General features: G+C 52.9%; 2 protein-coding genes across 3 annotated transcripts in view; one reads left to right on the plus strand and one right to left on the minus strand.

Moving 5' to 3' along the window:
- The window catches only part of PDE6B (phosphodiesterase 6B), a 32897-nt gene extending 18205 nt beyond the window's left edge, over nt 1-14692 (plus strand). The window contains exons 4-22 of one of the 2 annotated variants that reach the window (XM_003801108.1): nt 1966-2106; nt 2187-2261; nt 2786-2850; nt 3631-3697; nt 3930-3977; nt 4637-4786; nt 5024-5167; nt 5490-5555; nt 6482-6628; nt 8170-8277; nt 8564-8673; nt 8868-8955; nt 9445-9545; nt 9674-9781; nt 10480-10543; nt 10755-10829; nt 12026-12109; nt 13160-13313; nt 14488-14692. In XM_003801108.1, the coding sequence (XP_003801156.1) occupies nt 1966-2106; nt 2187-2261; nt 2786-2850; nt 3631-3697; nt 3930-3977; nt 4637-4786; nt 5024-5167; nt 5490-5555; nt 6482-6628; nt 8170-8277; nt 8564-8673; nt 8868-8955; nt 9445-9545; nt 9674-9781; nt 10480-10543; nt 10755-10829; nt 12026-12109; nt 13160-13313; nt 14488-14549 (1857 nt within the window). In that variant the 3' untranslated portion in view covers nt 14550-14692. Of the gene's footprint in view, nt 1-1965; nt 2107-2186; nt 2262-2785; nt 2851-3630; nt 3698-3929; nt 3978-4636; nt 4787-5023; nt 5168-5489; nt 5556-6481; nt 6629-8169; nt 8278-8563; nt 8674-8867; nt 8956-9444; nt 9546-9673; nt 9782-10479; nt 10544-10754; nt 10830-12025; nt 12110-13159; nt 13314-14487 lie in introns of those variants that run through there. The other variant, XM_023507686.1, reaches the window with a different exon arrangement.
- A 1347-nt stretch (nt 14693-16039) lies between these two features.
- Nucleotides 16040-17625, minus strand: ATP5ME (ATP synthase membrane subunit e). Its single transcript, XM_023507709.1, has 4 exons — nt 17524-17625; nt 17164-17218; nt 16562-16660; nt 16040-16149 (listed from the first exon to the last, which is right to left on the minus strand). The coding sequence occupies exons 1-4, from the start codon at nt 17557-17559 to the stop codon at nt 16124-16126; spliced, it is 216 nt and encodes a 71-aa protein (XP_023363477.1). The 5' UTR covers nt 17560-17625; the 3' UTR covers nt 16040-16123.
- Between the last annotated feature and the right edge of the window lie 851 nt (nt 17626-18476).

Genomic DNA, 18476 nt, shown 5'->3' on the forward strand with positions numbered 1-18476 from the left:
CAACCAAAAAAAAAAAAAAATAGCCAGGCATTGTGGCAGGCACCTATGGTCCCAGCTACTTGGGAGGCTGAGACAAGAGAAATGCTTAAGCCTAAGAGTTTGAGGTTGTGAACTGTGATGCCACAGCACTCTACCGAGGGCAACATGATGAGACTCTGTCTCAAAAAAAATAAAAATAAACTAAAAGAGTAGTTTTTAATGTTCTCACCACAAAAAAATAAGTTAGGTGATGGATAAGTTAATTCTCTTGATTTAATCTTTGGAGTCTTTTACTAGTAGTCACTTAATTTATTTATTAACATTCACATACAGAAAAGAAAATGCCAGTTACGTTTAAGAGTATCTTTGTTGAATCAGTTCAATTGTTTAAAAATCTAGACCCAGTGGCACCTGTGGCTCAGAGAGTAGGGCGCCAGCCCCATATACCGAGGGTGGCAGGTTTAAACTTGGCCCCAGCCGAACTGCAACAAAAAAATAGCTGGGCATTGTGGCAGGCACCTGTAGTCCCAGCTACTTGGGAGGCTAAGGCAAGAGAAACGAGTAAGCCCAGGAGTTGGAAGTTGCTGTGAGCTGTGATGTCACAGCACTCTACCGAGGGCAATAAAGTGGAACTCTATCTCTAAAAAAAAAAAAATCTAGACCCTTCAGTCCACATCTTTCTAATATTTTGCCTGCTGAAATGAAAAATATACATAAAGCATATCTGCCACATACCAAAATATAATAGTTAACTTGAGGAGATAGATTTGTATGATTTTTGAATTGCAAATTGAACTGATTAAATCTTTCTACTCGTATACATAGGCCAAAACACACTGTACTCCATATATACACACAATTACTTCTCAATTAAAAGTAAATAAAAATAAAATAAAATTATTGTAAAATAAAAGCCATGAATGCCCATCATCACCTTGGGTAGCAGGAGAAACTGGCCATGTCCACCCATCAACACTGAGCACCACAGAGGGCCGCAGAAGTGGCCACAGCACCTCATCTGGCTGCCCTCTGACTGCATGGTGGACATGGTATGTGCCATGTGGCTTCAGTGCTGGGTGGCTTTTAGATTCCTTTCAAAAAGGAACACAAATCATGTTCTTTTCATTCTGGAGGTTGTAGTGGCAGGCTGCTGGCCAGGATTGAGGGAGGCAGCTAAGGGCAGCTTTGGAGGGCACTTGGGCTGATGGAGTCCTGATGGGGAAGTGGGCAGGCCTGGGGTGGAAATGGCCAGGCAGGGTATGCTGATATGAAGATGAAGGAGCAGAGAGTCCAGGGGGTGGTGTCAGGGTTCATTTTAAATTGATATCTCCTCAGGGTAGAGAGAGAGCCAGCACCCAAGTCATCACACTTGGGTGGGGGCTGCCTCGGCAACAATAGGAGGTCTGGGTGCATGCGGGAGGGCTCCCTGGTCTCAGCGGGCATGGGAGGGCTACCTCCAACAGGGAGGACCTCTGAGAAGAAGGGCTGGCTCCAGGCAGGCCAGAGACACTGCAACAGTGCGGCCTGTGCTGGGCAGTGACTGAGGAAACAAAGGAGCTTGGCCCGGACTAAACAGGAGCCAGAGAGCCTATCGGCAGCCCCATCCCATCCGCCAGGGCCCTGTAGGGAGGGAGGCTTGATGTTCTGGAAAGATCTGGTCAAGTCTTTACTTTTCACACTCAAAGAAATTAATTTCAATTCTCACTCATTCCCTTGCTCACTGAGCATGAGTCCAGTGCCCACTGAGTGGCAGGAATGCAGCCAAAGACTGGACTCCTCACTGTTTGGCACACGCCCAGGCCCTGGGTCAAGAAGCAAGTTGGCACCATCTCAGATGAAAGCCTGGGGCACAGCGCCATCTGCTGCTCCCCATCTTGGGCCCCCTGGTCAGGGGCACATGTGTATGTGTGTGTGTGTGCACGGGTATGGCCAAGCAAGTGTGGGGTACAGGTGTGGCCACAGGCCCACAGGTGTGCTGCCCTCCAGGTGCTGCTGTGGTCAGCCAACAAGGTGTTTGAGGAGCTGACAGACATCGAGAGGCAGTTCCACAAGGCCTTCTACACCGTGCGGGCCTATCTGAACTGTGATCGCTACTCAGTGGGGCTCCTAGACATGACCAAAGAGAAGGTGAGGCCGCAGTCCCAGGGCTTTCCTGCCCTCTTGGCTTGGCACCTATACTGATCACCTCCCTGTTTCTCCTCTGCTAGGAATTCTTTGACGTGTGGCCTGTGCTGATGGGGGAAGCCCAGCCGTACTCAGGCCCACGCACTCCTGATGGGCGGGTAAGTCCTGGTAGCTGCTCTGGCTCCCAGGTAGGGAGACAGGAATGGGGGTGGGAGCGGGCTGTCTCCCCAGACTCCACCCCTGCCATGCTCCAGGGATGGGGCAGCTAGACTAGCCCTAAACAAGGTCGCCCACAAATGTTCTGCTTGGCTGGGCTCCTGCTGCCTCCTCTGTGGTCATCATACCATCTCCCAATGTGGGACATGGGAGCATGCATGTGTGCACACATGTGCATGCAGAAGGACAGGCCCAGTTCATGTGTGGGCTTCTGTGAGAAAGAGAGGAAAGTTGGATCCAAGTCAGAGTGTGAGGTGCATGGCCCACAGTACCAACACATGTGCCCTGAACGTGCATACCCACTGGCATGTGTGTGAGTCTTTGTGAAACATGCACAGTGGATGGATCTGCTGTGCACACATGTCATTGCATGTAGGTATGTGGTCACATGTAACTGGGCTTCTGTCCCAGAGCTCCCCTTGAGGAGTCTGGCTGGGAGCCTTAGAACCCTCGTGTCTATTTCTAGGAAATCGTCTTCTACAAGGTCATCGACTACATCCTCCATGGCAAGGAGGACATCAAAGTCATTCCGTAAGTGCCAGAGCTTCCCAAGAGGTGTCCCTGTAGGAGGGACACATCCCCATAGGAGGGACACCCTTGGCCCGGGCATGGTCTCAGGACCACAGAGGGGTCAGCAGTGTCCAGCCAGGCCCAAGCTGCTCCCTGCACTGTGGATGCTGTGGAGGGGGAGACAGATATCTGCCTGGGAGACAGAGGGGAGGAGGGATGAGCCTGAAGCCTCCCTTCCTCCAGAGTGGACCTTAAGAGTAATGCCAAGGTCCAGGTGCACTGTCTAGTGATCCCTTGGGGTCTTACCTTGGCTCAACCAGCCCCACCTGGAACAGTGGCACTTCCAGAGGAGGAGGGCTGGCATTGCATCCCTGTGAGGCTGGTAGAGGAAGGGTGTCCAGAGGTCAGAGCAGGACACCAGCCTCCCCCAGCCCTTCAGCTACATGGCCATGAGATCCTATGACCCCACAAAACTGGTAGAATCCAGCCTTACGCCCCAAGCAGCACCAGGACCCAGGAGCCAGGCTGGAATAGACATCAGGGCCAGGACTGCAGGACAGATGACTGTGAGTCCCAGGAAGTAGCTGCAGCCTTGGGGTCTGCAGGAGCAGGTCAGAGCATGGCAGGACATGGGAAAGAGGATGAAGGCAGCCCAGATCTCTCCAAACCTCATGCCCTGCTCAAGTCCTCACCAGGTCTCACCACCTCCATGGCCCCTGCTCCCAGCTGGAGCTCAGAGAAGGGAACAGAAGTCAAGGCTAACTCACAATGTCCACATCTAACAATGCTCTCTCCCCACAGCACTCCACCAGCAGATCACTGGGCCCTGGCCAGTGGCCTTCCAACCTATGTGGCAGAAAGTGGTTTTGTGAGTCCTGTGCTATTTGGGCCATGGCCCTGCCCTACCTGGTGCTGCACCCTTGTCTCCTGTAGTCCTCTCCCTTCCAGTGTCCATGCGCTGCAGCTGCCCCTTGGCCACTCCGCTTTCCCAACTTAGAAGTTTGTCTCTTTCCAGTGAGGCTGAGATAGAAAGTCCATTTTAGAATCATATTATACCTTCAGCAGCTTCAAGTGAAATTGTTTTTCTGATCCTTTTCCAGATTTGTAACATCATGAATGCCTCTGCTGATGAAATGTTCAAATTTCAGGTATCTGTCCATTCATTGATAGAAACTGTGTTTTACTTAGGCAAGGAGATACTTTGGTGCAGAAATGATGAACTTAATTAGCATTTGCTACTTACACACTCTCAAAGTCTCAGGTATAAGAAGCATATATTTCATGCTCGCAGGTCTGTAGCTCAACTGGGCTCAACAGGGCAAGGAGGGATGGCAGTGAGGCTTTGGTCTGCTCCACACGTACTTATCTGCTGCCACAGGGCCAAGGAAGGCTTACTCTTGAGGGAGGCGGAGAGTCAAAGGAACTGGTGGAAATGTGGTTTATCCACTTTCCATTGGTGAGGCCCACCATTGGTGGGGTGGAAGATAGGACCCAATGCAAACTGAAAATAGGATGCCCCTTGCTGAGAAATTATTAAGAACTCCTAAGAGCAAGCATTCAGCCAAGAGCAGGTCCCTCCTGAGAGTGAGCAGCTGTGGGGCTGAAGCCTCACAGCCCTAGTGGGCAAATATCCTCTACCTCCACTGATAGGAAAAACTATGACACAAAAACTGTGGACACAAAGCTCAGACACCAGAAGGAATGAAGAGACAGGACAATAACCTGCTCACCACAGTTCAAGGCAGAATAAGAGGCTCACCCTCCCCACGGGCCAGGGTGGTGCTCAGCTCTGCACATACCCCTGCAGGAGGGGCCCCTGGATGACTCTGGGTGGGTCATCAAGAATGTGTTGTCCATGCCCATCGTCAACAAGAAGGAGGAGATTGTGGGTGTTGCAACATTTTACAACAGGAAGGATGGGAAGCCATTTGATGAACAGGACGAAGTCCTCATGGAGGTAAGCACATTTCACCAGAGGTGGTTTTGGAGGGGATACCAACAGGACATGGCTGTATAGGGCTTTACCACACCTCACCCCACCCAGTATAAGGTCAGGGAGAGTGGGAGCCAGGATGGGCTTGTGGGGCCAAATTCCTTGATATAGTAGGTCTCTGGCAGGCACCAGAAGGCCTGCTCAGATGCCGGCGGGGTGTAGTGTGCGCTGGGGTGATGACACTGCTGCCCTCTTCCCCAGTCCCTGACACAGTTCCTGGGCTGGTCAGTGATGAACACTGACACCTATGACAAGATGAACAAGCTGGAGAATCGCAAGGACATCGCCCAGGACATGGTCCTTTACCACGTGAAGTGTGACAAGGACGAAATCCAGGCAATCCTGGTATGGAACCCTTCCTACTGGTGTCCTTCTGGGCAGCAGGGAGGAGGGGTTCCCAGGAGCTAGGACACACACTGAGGTCCACCCTGACTGCTCAGCCCAGAGGGGCCTGCCCATGCCTCAGTCTCTTCAGCTGGAGCTGGTATGGGCTATGAGAATCCATCAGTCGTGCATGTGGGTTGCTCAGAGCCATGACTAAGACAGGAAAGGAGCCACCCCATACAGTACCATCATTTCTAGGCATTTGCAAGAGGAAAGCTGACCCTCAGCACTCTGGCATCATTTCATCCCTTACCACTTCATGAACATCTTTCTTCTCTATTAGCCAACCAGGGAACGTCTGGGGAAGGAGCCAGCTGACTGTGAAGAGGATGAGCTGAGGCAAATCTTGGTGAGGATCTCACTTTCATCCCTCACAGGGAGGCTGGCCACTCCTAAGGTGTGAAGGGACAGTCCTCCTTTTTACCCAGGATATGTTCAGCACACATAGCGTCACCTTGTGACACTGGCTAATGTCCGCTTGTTTGTGCAATGTGTCCACACATCTCACATGTGTGTCAACATCATGCAGGGCATCTCCAAGTGTTTGTCCAGCTAAAGGTTTAACTTGATGTCTGCACTGCTGAATGTACCTTCATGTATGCCTGTCTCTTTTGTGCTTTTCCAGAAGCTTCTATGTTTAGTCTTAGTGGGCATGGTTGAACTATGTATCCATGTGTGTCATCCCTGATATAGAAGTGACCAGGAGCCCACAACATCCAGTATGTGTGTTTGCATATGTGTGCATGTGTGCACATGGGTGCCTATAGACATGTGTTTGTGTGTCTCCCATTACAGGGTCAGCTTGAATGTAATTTGATGTCTCCATCACCTCGTGCCTCTCTGTGTGACTTAGCCAGAATCATCTGAGGGCTATCAGTCCTACTGAGGAGGCCTTTGACTGATTGTGCAAATGTGCCTATGTGTATCCATGTGTGTGCCAGTGTATCCACATAGATGCCTGTGTATTCACAGGTGTGGTTGTGTATCCACATGTATCTGTGTGTCTTTTTATGTGCATAACTTTGTATTTGCTATTTTCCCATCATTACTCTGCCCTGCTGGGCACAGTTCTCATTGATAGGCCACTGAGTGGGAGAAGGGAACATGATCTGAACTGGCAAGGATATGAGCATTCCAGGCTCAAAGCTAGAGCAACCAAGAGGACACATACCAGCAGAGATGCCTAGGGTGTTTGTAGCTGGACAGGGGCTTCAGAGAGGAGAAAGATGAAGGGAAAAGTGAGGGCTTCCCTCAGCCCAATGTCTCCCCCAACAGAAGGAAGAACTGCCAGGGCCCAGCAAGTTTGACATCTATGAGTTCCACTTCTCTGACCTGGAGTGCACTGAACTGGAGCTGGTCAAATGTGGCATCCAGATGTACTATGAACTGGGTGTGGTCCGCAAGTTCCAGATCCCCCAGGAGGTAGGTAGAGTGGTGGTGGGGACACAGTCAGGGTTCTAAGTCCCCCAGGATGTGCAGATAGAGATGTGATTGGGGGTCTCAGATCCCCCAGGAAATAGGAGGTTGTGTTTGGGACCCAGCTCCCACAGGAAGTTTTGGAGGCAAGCATGTTCACCATAGAACAGGATAGATGCAGCAAGTATGCCTAAAATAAAAGATTAGTTGGATGAGTGGATGGTTAGATGGATGGATGGATGGATGGATGGAGAGATGAGTGGATGGGTGAGTAAATTGTTGGACTGATGGGTAATAGATGGGTAAGTGGGTGAACTGATGAATGGAAAGGTGAGTGGGTGAGTGAGTGGATGACTAGATAGATGGATGACAGATAGGTGAATGGGTGAATTGATGAATGATTAGACAGTTGGATGAATGGAATGATGGGTGGAAGGAGGGATAGATGGTAGATGGATGGAATGATGAATAGAAGGAAGGAGGTATGTTAGCTGGATGGAATGATGCCTGGAAGGAGTGATGGATGGTGGATGGTTGGAATGATGCTGGGAAGGAGCAATGGATGGTGGGTGAATGGAATGATGCAGAGAAGGAGTGATGGATGGTGGGTTGATGGAATGATTCAAGGAAGGAGTGATGGATAGTGGGTTGATGGAATGATGCAGGGAAGGAGTGATGGATGCTGGATGGATGGATTGATGCAGGGAAGGAGTGACGGATGGTGGGTGGATGGAATGATGCAGGGAGTCCTGTGCTATCTGGGCCACGGCCCTGCCCTACCTGGTGCTGCACTCTCATCTCCTGTAGTCCCCTCCCTTCCAGTCTCCATGCACTTGGCCGCTCTGCTTTCCCAGTGATGGATGGTGGGTGGATGGAATGAGGCAGGGAAGGTATGATGGATGGTGAATGGTTGGAATGATACCGAGAAAGAGTGATGGATGGTGAGTGGATAGAATGATGCCTGGAAGGAGTGATAGATGGTGGATGGTTGGAATGATACAGACAAGGAGTGATGGATGACAGGTGGATGGAATGATGCCTGGAAGGAATAATGGATGGTGGGTGGACGGAATGATGCAGAGAAGGAGTGATGGATGGTGAGTGGATGGAATGATGCAGGGAAGGAGTGATGGATGGTGGGTGGATGGAATGAGGCCTGAAAGGAGAGATGGAGGGTGAGTGATTGGAATGATACTGGGAAGGAGTGATAGATGGTAGGTGGATGGAATGATGTATGGAAGGAGAGGTAAATTGACAGTGTATGGTCAGACAGCTGGATGTATGATGGACAGTGTATGGTCAGATGGCTGTATGATTGCTCTGTCCAACTCCATGTCATGGGTGCTGGTATTGTACTCTCCACCCATGAAGGCCAGCAAGAGCCCATGGTGAATAGTGGTGACAGGGAAGGTTGTGGAGGCCTAGGAGACAGTGTGTGCGGATAATGGACTCAAAGCAGAGCTCCTACCAGAGAGCTGTTAGCACATAATGCTTTGGTGAGACCTCTATGTGGTGCCAGAGCCCATGGATCCTCTCGGCTTACTCAGGTCCTGGTTCGGTTCCTGTTCTCCATCAGCAAAGGGTACCGAAGAATCACCTACCACAACTGGCGCCACGGCTTTAATGTGGCCCAGACGATGTTCACGCTGCTCATGGTGAGTAGCCAAGGCTTGAGAAGGGCCTCCCTGTCAGGCCTTCTGAATGACCAGTGTCATGCAGACCCTCTTGGTACCAAGGGTAGTGCCCCACTCTCCCAATAGGGAGAGACAGGCCTGTCAAGGGCAGGGGGATTGGAGGCCACCAACATCCACCAACAGTGCATACTACAATCTGGTGGTGGGTGGCTACAGGGGAGTAGACTCTGGCCCAATGTCCCCATACTCACCCCGCCCACTCAACTGGAGCCAGGGCATGTGAGCATGGGAGGTCCTGTCTCTGCAGACTGGCAAGCTGAAGAGCTACTACACAGACCTGGAGGCCTTTGCCATGGTGACAGCCGGTCTGTGCCACGACATTGACCACCGTGGCACCAACAACCTGTACCAGATGAAGTAGGCTCCGCCCGGGGGTGGGCACTCGGGAGGCATGTGAATTAGCAATAGACTGACTGCCTCTGTACCCTGGGTGTGCATCAACAGCTGCCATGCAGAAAGCCAGGTGCCTGGCGGTGGCCCTTCACCCCTCACTGCCTCTTGGGCAGCACTTCTAACCATTTGTCTATTTGTTTTGTAATGAAATCTTAAAGGTCCCAGAATCCCTTAGCCAAGCTCCATGGCTCCTCAATTTTGGAACGGCACCACCTGGAGTTTGGGAAGTTCCTGCTTTCCGAGGAGGTTTGTGTCTCTCTGTCCTTGTTCTTGATACCATGTCCTGAAGAACCAGTGCATGGCCCAGGGCTGAGGCTGGGCTGTGTGCAGAACCCAGGGCCAGGAAGTTTGGTAACTTCCCCACCATGGGGTGGCGTCCAAGGAGGGAGGGGTCTAGGACTGACCAGTGGGTGGATGATGCCTCGACAGGGCAGCTGGATTTTGCCGGAGGGGCGGCTGAACTGAAGGGTCCCCAAGGAACCATACACTGGCTGCCCCACATGCCTCCCCTCCCTGCCCTGCTATGGTCTGGGCAATTGGGTAGGTCCAGAGCAATGAAACAAGGCTGAACTGTCAGCAGGGGGTGGACACCCCAAGGGAGGTGCAGGCAGGGCCATCCTGGCTGCAGGGGAGCAGGATCTGTCCACCAAGGCCAAGGGCCAGGGCCCAAAAGGTACAGACAGGCCTCCCAGATGAGTCCAGGAAGGCTGCAATAACCATGCATGGTCCCCGCAGAGCCTGAACATCTACCAGAACCTGAACCGGCGTCAGCACGAGCACGTGATCCACCTCATGGACATCGCCATCATCGCCACAGACCTGGCACTCTACTTCAAGTGTGCACCCTTCCTCCAGGGCAAGAGGCCAGAGTGGGGGCGGCTGGGGTAAGACTGGGGAGGCCCCTTGGGATGAGGGTGCACTCCACATACTCCTACCTGTGCCTTCCTTTGCCCTTGGGGTCCAGGAAGAGGACCATGTTCCAGAAGATTGTGGATGAGTCCAAGAACTATGAGGACAAGAAGAGTTGGGTGGAGTACCTGTCCCTGGAGACAACACGGAAGGAGATCGTCATGTAAGTGCTGAGGCCCAGCCATGCAGAATGTGGGGCCCACCCGGCCATCAGCTGGGTAATCCCGAGACCCTTCGCCAGACAAGCCAGGAGCCCAGGTGCTCTGGAACTAGAGCCACGCACCTGGGCCTCCGATGCCCTGAAACTCGCACTGCACCCTATTTGCTCCCCATCTTCAGGAGAGAAAGTGCAGGACTTCAGGGCAGACAGACCATCTTCTTGGTTTGGGGACTTTAATTCCTGAATTTCCATTTCTTCATCTATTTCATCTAAAATATGGTGTTGGAACTAACATTTTTGCCAGTGTGTCTCAGAGATTCAATAAGAAAGTATATGAATGACATATAGGTGCAGTGGCTCATGCCTGTAATCCTACCTCTCTGGGAGGCCAAAGCGGGAGGATCCCTTGAGCTCAGAAGTTTAAGACCAGCCTGAGCAAGAGCGAGACCTCATCTCTACTAAAAGTAGAAAAACTAGCCAGGTGTTGTAGTAGGTGCCTGTAGTCCCAGCTATTAGGGAAGCTGAGGCAGGAGGATGACTTGAGCTCAAGAGTTTGAGGTTGCTGTGGGCTATGACGACACCACCATGCTATAGCCTGAGCAACAGAGTGCGCCTCTGCCCAAAAACAAACAAAAAGATGAAAACCACCTGCACTCAGAAGGCATCCAGTGAACACTGATGACCGGTTTGTCTGTCCACAGGGCAATGATGATGACAGCCTGTGACCTGTCTGCCATCACCAAGCCCTGGGAAGTCCAGAGCAAGGTCAGTGTCTATGTAATCACAGTGATCCAGAATTAACACTTCCTCAGAGCCTTGAAGGGCTGCATCTGGGGCAGCCAAGGTGGGGTGCAAATGTGGTGGATGCTTCCAAGTGCCCAGGAGTGGCCCAGCCAAAGCCCTGAGTAGCGGGACCCCAGGGCCTGGAGTAGGTAAGACTCCAGAGCCCACAGGCTGTGCTTTGTATGCCTTCCAGGTCGCTCTTCTGGTGGCTGCTGAGTTCTGGGAACAAGGAGACTTGGAAAGGACAGTCTTGGATCAGCAGCCCATTGTGAGTGCTGCTGCCGGAGACTTCTACCCCCACAGGGACATCAAGACCTTGCTGTGGCTCGACGCCTATAGCTCAACCGGCCAAGGCGCCAGCCACGTACACCTAAGGTGGCGGGTTCGAATCCCCAGCCCGGACCCGCCAAACAACAATGACGGCTGCAACCAAAAAATAGCCAGGCGTTGTGGCAGGCGCCTGTGGTCCCAGCTACTTGGGAGGCGGAGGCAGGAGACTCGCTTGAGCCCAGGAGCTGGAGGTTGCTGTGAGCTGTAATGCCACGGCACTCTGCCCAGGGGGACAGCTTGAGGCTCTGTCTCAAAAAAAAAAAAAAAAAAAAAGACCTTGCTGTGGTCCTCAAGAGCCTCAAGAGCTGCTGGGGGACACAAGCCTGGCTCAGGCACAGGCAGACCCCAGCAGTTAATCTCACTCTGCAAGGCTGTGTAGCATGAGTTTAGAGGCGCTGGGGTAACACCCCCACAGAGGTGAGAGTGGTTGAAACTGGAGGATCCAGGACCTCTCTGTGGGACTAGGCAGCTCTGAAGGTCTGCCCAGCAGAACCATGCCCCATGCTCCCAGAAGGCCCTGGGCAGGGCAGGCATACAGGGCCAATGCTACCATGAGGTGGATGGTGCCAGCACCCCCAAGTCAGCAACAAGGGTCAAGAGACTGCCAAGCCTCAGGGGCCCCTGGCCAGGGCTGACCAGAGCCAACAAGAGCTGCTGTGGAGCTGGGCACAGTGGCTCATGCCTGTAATCCCCTATCTCTGGGAGGCCTAGGCGAGTGGATTGCTTGAGCTTAGAAGTCGGAGACCAGCCTGAGCAAGAGTGAGAACTTGTCTCTTAAAAAAAGATAGCTGGGTATTGTGGAAGGTACCTATAGTCCTAGCTACTGGGGAGGCTGAGGCAAGAGAATCTCTTAAGCCCAAGAGTTTGAGTTTGCTGTGAGCTATGATGCCATGGCACTCTATCCAGGGCAACCAAGTGAGACTCTGTCTCAAAAAAAAAAGCTGCTGAGGACAGCTGGCCAAGGAGGATCTTTTGGCTTTTTGCTTCCAAGGGTGTCTGCCAGGCAGAACTGGTGCCCTGGGCCAGGCTCTGCCTGCATCCTTGGGTTCTGCTCCTTTTGTGTCTCCTGGAGTATCTTCCTGAGTGGCAGAGCTGTGGGCTGGGCAAGGTCATCCTTCTCTGCTTCCCCCACAGCCTATGATGGACAGGAACAAGGCAGCCGAGCTCCCCAAGCTGCAGGTTGGCTTCATCGACTTCGTGTGCACCTTTGTGTACAAGGTGTGTGACTCAGAAGTGCTGTGTGTTGACTGGGCCAGCAGGATGCAGGCTGAGCACATGGGGACTCACAGAGGGGCCCGGCAGTGTCCTCGTGCAGCAGAGCATATGTGGTTCCACCCCAATCTTGAGCAGAGCAGACTAAAGAGGACCTCCCAGCCACCAATACCTCCTCTGCTTTCCTCCAGGGCCTCTGGATGTCCCCTACTCAGTGGGCTCCCCACTGACCACAGCTGACCTGTGGGTTCATTTGCTTAGTGTCTGTGGACCCTCCAGAACAGGCTGGGATCTGCCCAGTAATCCACTGGACAACCAAAAGTAGCCACCTCCCTGCCAACTTGCCAGGTGCCCAACACACTGCTGAGTCTGAGTTCTGCTGTTCAGCCTCATGAGGACACAGGGCAGAAGCTGGGGGACACTTGCCAAGGCCAGGGGTCCTAGTGCAGAGTCCCTGCATGATGCTACAACACCCTGGCCCAGCAGGAGCTGTCTCTCTGTGCACTGTGTGGTGAAAGGCTCTTACCCTAAAGACGTTACCTGGTCCTCAATGAAGGTGCCCCTCTGGGTCGAGTGGGACCAGGAGAACGTTCAGTCATGACATGGCCATGGGTCTCAGCCTCCCAACAGGGCACCACTCTGCCTTCCCCAACTCCACACGCACCATGTAATGTGTGCTGGTATACGTATGCAGGTGCTGTGGGGTGTCCTCATGTGGTCTATGATGTGTGTTCATTGATGTGTGTGAGGGACAGGAGAGAGCTGCTGTCACGCGCCCGTGTTCACCACCCTCTGCTGGGTGCCTCCAAGCTGCCCTACAGCCTTGCAGGCAGCATTTCATACTCTGTCCTTGGGACTTTCTCCTAACACTGCCCACACCATGCATGTCCACACCCTGCAGCCTCCCTTCTAACATCAGGAACAGACCTGAGCCTGGCCCCTTTTGGGGGCTTTGCCATCAAGTGGTTCTCCCTCCTGTCTAGCCCTACCCACCAGGAGGTTAGCAAGACAGGGTGGTGGGGATGGGAGGAAACACAACTTCCCTGCTTCCTCCAGGAGTTTTCCCGTTTCCATGAAGAGATCCTGCCCATGTTTGAACGGCTACAGAACAACAGAAAGGAGTGGAAGGCACTGGCCGATGACTACGAGGCCAAAGTGAAGGCCCTAGAGGAGGAGAAGAAGAAAGAGGAGGAGAGGACGGCCAAGAAAGGTCTGTGCTCCCATGGCCTGCTGGGCATTAGCTTGCAGAAGCCAGAGCATCACAGGTAGAGTTGTCTTTGGAGGAAATAGAGAGCAGATCTCACACAGCCCGGAGGCCAACATGCTCACATGCTCAGTTTCCCCACTGCCCAGCCGTGGGGGTTGGGGGGGGGCCGTGGTGGGGAGGCCCCGTCCCACACAGGCAGTGTACCACCCAGCCAGAAAGCACCCAGAGAGGATTTCCTCCCATTCCTGGCCAGTGAACTCTCATTCCTCCCAAAGAAGTGCCATGTGTTCTTTACAATGGCTACAAAGCCCATTGACCTCTTAACAGTTACACAAGTAACTCCCATGCCACCGTCAGAAACAAACAGCAGACCTAAGATTAAAAAAATAAAATAGACAAGCTAGGCTCGGCACCTATGGCTCAAGCAGCTAAGGCGCCAGCCACATACACCTGAGTGGCGGGTTCAAATCCAGCCAGGGCCCACCAAACGACGGCCATAGCAGGACATTGTGGTGGGCGCCTGTAATCCTAGCTACTAGGGAGGTGGAGGGAGGAGAATCACTTAAGCCCAGGAGTTGGAGGTTGCTGTGAGCTGTGATGACACAGCACTCTACCCAGGGTGATAGTTTGAGGCTCTGTCTCCCCGCCCCCCAAAAAAGGCAAGCTATGACCAAAAAGTTCTGTGCTATGTCCAGCCTTCACTCACCTTGTCTCTCTACATTACAGAAACAGTAGTCAGTGGTAACAAGTCAGCGTAACAAATCAGAACCCCAGTAGCCTCAAGACCTTGGTGCTTGCTTATGCTTGGCCACCTGACCCTGAGGTTTTCTTTTTTATTTTGGCCAGGGCTGGGTTTGAACCCACCACCTCTGGCATATGGGGTCAGCATCCTATCCCTTTGAGCCACAGGCACTGCCCCCTGAGGTTTTCTTTCAGGCCCTGCTATCCTGCCTGACAGAGCAATGTGGACTTGTAACCAAAGCTATGGGAGGCCCGACTGAGTAATCTGGGTAGTGTCAACGGGCTAAAGCATTAAGGCAGGCTGAGCCCTGGCTAATCGGCTTGGGCTGGCCACAGCCCTTTCTCCTGCAGAGGTTGACAGAGGACACAACAAAAGGGCAGGCACTGGGGGGTGCACAAACACGTTTCTCATGCTTGGTCTTGTCCTCCTTTGTAGTGGGCACAGAAGTCTGCAATGGTGGCCCAGCACCCAAGTCGTCAACCTGCTGTATCCTGTGAGCACCAGCACTGTGGGAACTGATGCTCCCAATCTACTCACACACTAGGACTCAGGCCCTGCCTCTGGCAGCTTGATACAAGAGGTTAGGAAGACCAAAAAAATGACTGAAAATAACTTTGGATATTTTGGGGTTTTTTTTTTTAAGGTGTTTTTATAAAGCCAACTATGAATAATCTAAACAGTGTAGCCTACATTAATCCTCTGGTTTTTGGATAGTTACCACCAGATCCCTGAAAAGGCCTATGAACTATGTCTAAAATCACTAAGTGAAACATTCACAACTACACATGTATACATATGTATATAGGTAGACAGATAGGTTCAGAGATGCTGTTTCCTATCTGGTTTAGGAAAAAAACACAAATCTAGGAATTTAAAATAAAATAAAGAGAAAACATGCCCATTTTTATGTGGTGGAATTATAGCAGAGAACACATTATATTTGACCTGTCGGGAAATTCTGCCAGGAAGGTCATGGCCAGGAGCAGAGCAGTGATCAGACGTGAATAATTTAAGCAGAAACAACCTGTGGCAAGCACCACATGGAGTGCTCCAAAGCTTCCTGACAGCACCAGGTCAGGTGGGCCTTGGTGGAGGCAACTAATGAAGATTTAACACTGTTGATAAGCCTAGAGTCAGGAGCAAAGGGAGCAGGAGGCACAATGGGACATCACAGCAGTCATATTTGAAATGGTATTATCTGGTAGAAAGTAAGGATTTTCAACTAATGACATGAAGCAGGTGGGGGCAGAACACACCCAGCACAGCCATCAGCTCACTGGAAGGAGCTAGTGCTTGTTTAATTTTCATCTCAGTAACTACTGGTTAAAAAAGCCCATGATGGGAGCTTCTGGGAATTCTCAGAAGGCCCCAGCAGCAGAAAGGCACTCTGGATACTGTCCCAGCAAGCTCAGGAGGCACAGAGGTGCTGGGACCCCCATAGGAACATGACATCCCTTCACTCAAACCTCACCTTAATCCTAACCAACCAACTTTGAAATATGTGTACTTTTCCCATTAGCAAATGAACTCATTTTACCAACAGAACTAGGGCTCTAAGTCTAGAAATTTGCTCAAGGCACATGGCTAGGAAGCAGCAACATGAGCCTTTTCCATTCTAAGCCACCGGGCCGAAAGGCTGACAGGCTCACAGCCAGCAGGTACTACAGGCTGAACTCTCTCAACAGCTCAGGCAGCAGTGACCTCAGGAGGCCACATTCCTGGATTTCCAGTCTTAAGTCACACCCCGCCACCTCCTGACATCAAAAGGACGATCTGACATCAAAGGGGTCTTGGATGCTAGATGGCCCAAACAGAACGGGCAGTGAGTTTCTATACTTTCTGCTGTTTGTGGCATACCTTTTGGGTATGCAGCTAATAATGCCCATTAGTTCTTTTGAAATCCCCATCCTTTGCCCACACAAATTGGGAAGACAGAGTACAATTGCTGAGCTTGAATCCAGGAAATCAGACAACTGGAGCCAGTAGATAGGAGGGAGCCAGGGAACATACAACATAGGAAGCTTTATTCATCTATTGCTGCTCCAGAGAAAAACAGGCCTGCACAGACTTCTCACTTTAATATGCTGTCATCTTGGGCTAAAAAGTTAAAAGAAAAGGACATACATTAGCACACTCTCAGGCAGCTGGAAAGGACACCAGATTTCCAGCCTTAAACAGTCCAGCATCTAACCCAGCAAGAGCCCAGCCATGCTCTCTGTAAATTGTCCATTGTTTTCCTTATCCCTGCACCCCCTGATCTGACGCTGCAGAGACAGCCAGGGGAAAAGTGTGCTTGTTTCGAGCCTCTTAGGGTGACAGCTGTGGTCTGGCCCCTGACAAAGATGGTCACCAAGACCCTCTCCCCACCTCCTCCACAGAGGACTCAAGCACCCTACATGCTGGGCCACCAGGAGAGGCAGCCCCACCCTCCGCTGGGGGCTCCTGTGTAGCACAGCTATCTTTCCTAAAAACTTGGGAAGGGACAATCTAGAACCAGTGACTCAAGTACCTTCTGCCAGCTCTCGGGCAATCCGCTTCAGCTCATCCTGCTTCTTTTTCTCCTCTGCTGCTATCCTTCTCTCCTCTTCTGCCCGGGGTTTTAGGTAACCTGTTTGGGAGTGGGAGAGGGGCTTCAATTAACTTCACTGAAAATGCATCATAAAAGGAACTGAGTTCACAGGTCAAGGTGTCTTCAGCCATGCTGTGAACCAGACGCATCTGCTGTCCACTCTCCTTACCTCAGTGCAGGTCAAGGCCCAACCCGGAGGATGCAGGGTCTCTGTAGCCCACCCCCTCACGCACCCACATGGTCCCCTGGTCCTCTGCATCCCTCAGGAGTCCACAGTACCTCCTGTGAGACCTCAGCGCTCCAATACCCACTCAGCGCCAGCTTTGGTCAAGAACCAACCGCTGCCCAGGCCCTGCCTGAGCCACGTCCGTGCAACAGCTGCGCGCTGGTGCCAGGCCTGCTGGCGCCTCTGCAGGTCTCGGGATGGAGGATGTGTCCCGTGGCCTCGTACTGTCCCTGCCCCTTTTCCAGCGCTGCGGTTTACTAAACAGCACTGGGGGCCCACATAGAAGTCCAGAAGGCCCGGCCCGGCGGTCACTCACTGTAGCGTGTGGCTCCGTAGGCCATGCCGAGGAACAGGGCGGAGTAGCGGCCGAGCTGCAGGAGAGGAAGGCGAGAGAGGCCGGTCAGCGCTGTCCCCGGCGCTGGGTAGGGGAGCCGGGGCAGGGGGAGCGGGTGGGGGTTGGGATTCATTCGCGGGGCTGAGCCGGGGTCAGGAGGACCCGTTAAGGGTCAGGAGCGCGGGGCAGGGGGACCAGGTGGAGATCGGCATTCGTCAGGCGCAGGCCAGGCCAGGGATCGGAATTGAGGGGTGGGAGGGGCGGGGTAGCAGCTGCGGAGTCGGGGTGAGGCGGAATGCGGAAACTCCGAGCACCGGGCGGCGGCCGCGAAACCTGGTTCACCTTGATGAGAGGAGAGACCTGCACCGGCGGCACCATCTTGCCCCTGACCTTCGTACCGGAAGCACAACTCACGGGTTGACCAGGACGCCGCAAGGCAAACGAGCTGCGGGAAGAGCGTACGCGCCCTGGCAGCCAGTGCGCTCCGGCGGCGCCTCCTGGCGGCTAGAGGGTGACAGACGTCTCAAAGAATGGCATACAGCAGGTGCGCACGCGCAGAAGCGCTGGTCCCCTGGTGGCCTTGGTCCGTTGTCTGCGCGTGGGTTCTCGCTCTTGGGTTCTTACCTGGGGAGGGCTCACGCGCCAAAGCCAGTCAACACTACCTAGCCGGGAGGCTGCCCTGTAGTCCCTGGATTTTAAGCGGAGGTTTGGCTCCGGGCCGGCCCTGCCTCATCCAGCCCCCAGGGCACACAGTCCCCGCGAACAGTGGTGGGCGCGAACCTGGGATCCCGGGTACTGAGTGGGCTGAGCACAGGGGGTTCCTCCTGGCCAGACCTCTTGCCCTGTGGCGTCTTGGGAGTCAGGTCAGCCGGGGAGAGGATGGTGCTCCTGCCGTGCTCTGCGACCGCCACTGTGCCCGGTTTTTGGTTTTGTTTTTTTTTTGTTTGGGGGGGGAGGGGGTTGTTTTTCTTTTTGTTTGTTTGTTTTGAGACAGAGTCTCACTTATTAACCCTCGGTAGAGTACTGTGGGGTCACAGCTCACAGCAACCTCCAACTCCTGAACTTAGGCGATTCTCTTGCGTCAGCCTCCGGAGTAGCTGGGACTACAGGAGCCCGCTACAACGCCCGGCAATTTTTTTGTTGCAGTTTGGCTGAGACTGGGTTTGAACCCACCACCATCGGTATATGGGGCTGGCGCCTTACCCACTGAACCATAGGCAACGCCCTTTTGGGGTGTTTTTGTTTTTGTTTTGAGACAGAGTCTCTCTTTGTCACCCTCGGTAGAGTGCTGTGAC

The sequence above is a fragment of the Otolemur garnettii genome, unplaced genomic scaffold (assembly GCF_000181295.1).
Source record: "Otolemur garnettii isolate 467f Iridium unplaced genomic scaffold, OtoGar3 scaffold00198, whole genome shotgun sequence".
NCBI classification, from domain to species: Eukaryota; Metazoa; Chordata; class Mammalia; order Primates; family Galagidae; genus Otolemur; species Otolemur garnettii.